Source organism: Palaemon carinicauda, chromosome 5 (genome assembly GCF_036898095.1).
Source record: "Palaemon carinicauda isolate YSFRI2023 chromosome 5, ASM3689809v2, whole genome shotgun sequence".
In the NCBI taxonomy this organism is placed as follows: Eukaryota; Metazoa; Arthropoda; class Malacostraca; order Decapoda; family Palaemonidae; genus Palaemon; species Palaemon carinicauda.
The window spans coordinates 133,479,374-133,481,873 of NC_090729.1; the positions used below are offsets into that span (position 1 = coordinate 133,479,374).

Sequence of the window (2,500 nt, forward strand, 5' to 3'; positions counted from 1 at the left end):
CTGCATCTGTCCAAGAACTGTGAAAAAAAAAAGAAAAAAACATCCTTTACTAATCATGAATATAACTTCCCTAATTTGCAGGATTTCGTGACGATCCTCTCGGAGTTATCTCGGGGCACCATGACAGAGAAGTTGAGGTGGGCCTTCAACCTGTACGACATCAACGGCGATGGCTACATCACCAAAGAGGAGATGCTGGACATCGTCACGGCCATCTATTCCCTGGTGGGACGCAACGCTGTTCCGGCCGTCGAGGAAAACACGACGCAGGAACATGTGGATCGCATATTCGAGGTACGTTTAAGTCCTTCCGTTATGTCGTGTGACTTCTTGTATCGTAGGATTGTAAGGATGTCTCTTGTTTTATGTTTTTAAAGGAACGACATAAGTTTTTTTAAACTAGGTATGTAAGAACGTCCCTTGTTTTATGTTGTTTAGAGAGGAATGGGGAATGCTTTCAAGTTAGGTAGGTCCCTATATAAGAATGCCTTTTGTTTTATATTGTTTTGAAAGGGAAGGACATGTGCATTTAAGCTAGGTTTGTAAGAATGTCTCTTTTTTTTATGTTGTTAAAATAGAAATGGGGAATACTTTTAAGTTAGGTAGGTACCTATATAAGAATGTCTCTTGTTTTATGTTGATTAAATTAGGAATGAGAAATGCTTTTATGTTAAGTATATAATTTATGAATGTCTCCTATTTTATGTTGTTTAGATAGAAATGGGAAATGCATATAAGTTAGGTAGGTCCTTTTATAAGAATATCTTTTGTTTTATATTGTGAAAGGATTGACATATGCTTTTAAGGTAGGTATGTAAGAATATCTCTTGTTTTATGTTGTTTAGATATGAATAAAGAATGTTTTTAAGTTAGACTCATCTTAAGCTTTAAAGTTATTTATCATAAGAATGTCTCTTCTTGTGCTGAATTATATTTTTTCCTTCAAGGTAAGAAACTTGAATATGAGAATGTCTCTTGTTTTACATTGTTTAGATAGGAACGAAGAATGCTTTTTAGTTAGACCCAGGTCTTAAGATTTAAATTTATTTATCATAAAAATGGTTGAGATCTGTTATGTTTCCGTCATGCAATGACATATTATACCACAAAAGTTCGTTAAATGCTTATGCTCGGTCTGTGTTTTTGAAAAGTGGTAAAATGTCTTTCTTCCACCGAGTTCTATATTTTCCTTCAAGGCAGGAAATTTTTTTAAGATGCATCCAAATCTAGTATAAAGTTACTTTTTTAAATCTTGCTTAGATGGATTTTATTGTAGTAGACAAGATGGTGTGTCTTGCTATGGAAGGTAGGGACGTCTTTTAATAATACGCAGATCTATGAGTATAATTTTGTAAAATTCGGAACGTTTTTGTCCTTCTACGGAAAGATCTGTGGTCATAAAGGTAATTCAGAGACAATACTTTTTTCTCAAGTTGGTAAACCATTAATTCTCCATAAGGTGGTAGTCATCTGCTGTTAACTCACCCCAATGGACGTACCGGTACATTCTTGCAAAACACTGTTATTTACATGTTTTTGCATATTTTTGATAACCTTATGAGAAACTTCAGGCATTTTCCAAAAGAATGAGACCAACCTGACCTCTCTATGACAAAAATTAAGGCTGTTAGAGCAATTTAAAAAGAAATAAAAGATATAGCAAAATGTGCTTGAAAGTTCAACATAGCTTGGGGGTAAAGGGTTAAGAGTTTAGCCTTGGTTTACGCAATACCAAGAATAATTAGAACGGTATCTTTCAGCAACATCTGTGAAATTAGGTACTTTATTCAATAAACTTATTTAGTAGTCAGTATTGAAGACTTGGAGCGCACGTCCATTACTGTAGGTGAAGTTTAATATGACTCTTAAGATTACGTCAGAGAATTGCCAGTGTAAGCTTTTTATATAATCATTTCACTGTTCTCTGACTATATGAATTTCCTTATTTTATATTGCAGTGCTTTTGGTTGTCATTAGTACAAAGAGCAGTATCTATTGAGTCAAATAATACAGAAGTTAATGAATAATAGATTTAGCTTCCTTGCGAACATACGTACTCATTGCTTACTGTCATTGGTAAGGTTGGCAGATCTGGTCGTTTCATTGTTACGTTGGTAATTCTGACGTGAAGAGCAACAGATTTCGGGTCTAATGATGTGATGTAATCAATGGTTTTCTTCGGTACTTCCTTACACGTCTCGAGATAGTCCAATTGCTTTTATTGTTGTTGTTGGAATTTTGAAGTCAGGTGGTACCGAGACATTATTACTTCCCCGCCAACGAAGTTGGATGAAGGTTATGTTTTACCTTGTGTTTTTGTGTTTGTTTGTTGGTGAACAGTTTGCTGGCCACAATGAAACTTGCAGTTATAAACTGTTATGTAAGAATCTAGAAATGATTAAATTTATGAAGATCAAGGACAAGCAAAATGTCCAATTCACGTAATCAGCCATAAGTTTGGACATGCTGCTACAGAGACATCAAACTCGGTTCATATTTG

General features: G+C 34.8%; 1 protein-coding gene across 5 annotated transcripts in view; it reads left to right on the forward strand.

Moving 5' to 3' along the window:
* The window catches only part of LOC137641481 (Kv channel-interacting protein 4-like), an 852,695-nt gene that overhangs the window by 728,992 nt on the left and 121,203 nt on the right, over window positions 1–2,500 (forward strand). For all 5 annotated transcript variants that reach the window (XM_068374090.1, XM_068374089.1, XM_068374088.1 and 2 more), the window contains one exon: window positions 82–294. In XM_068374090.1, the coding sequence (XP_068230191.1) occupies window positions 82–294 (213 nt within the window). The remainder of the gene's footprint in view (window positions 1–81; window positions 295–2,500) is intronic.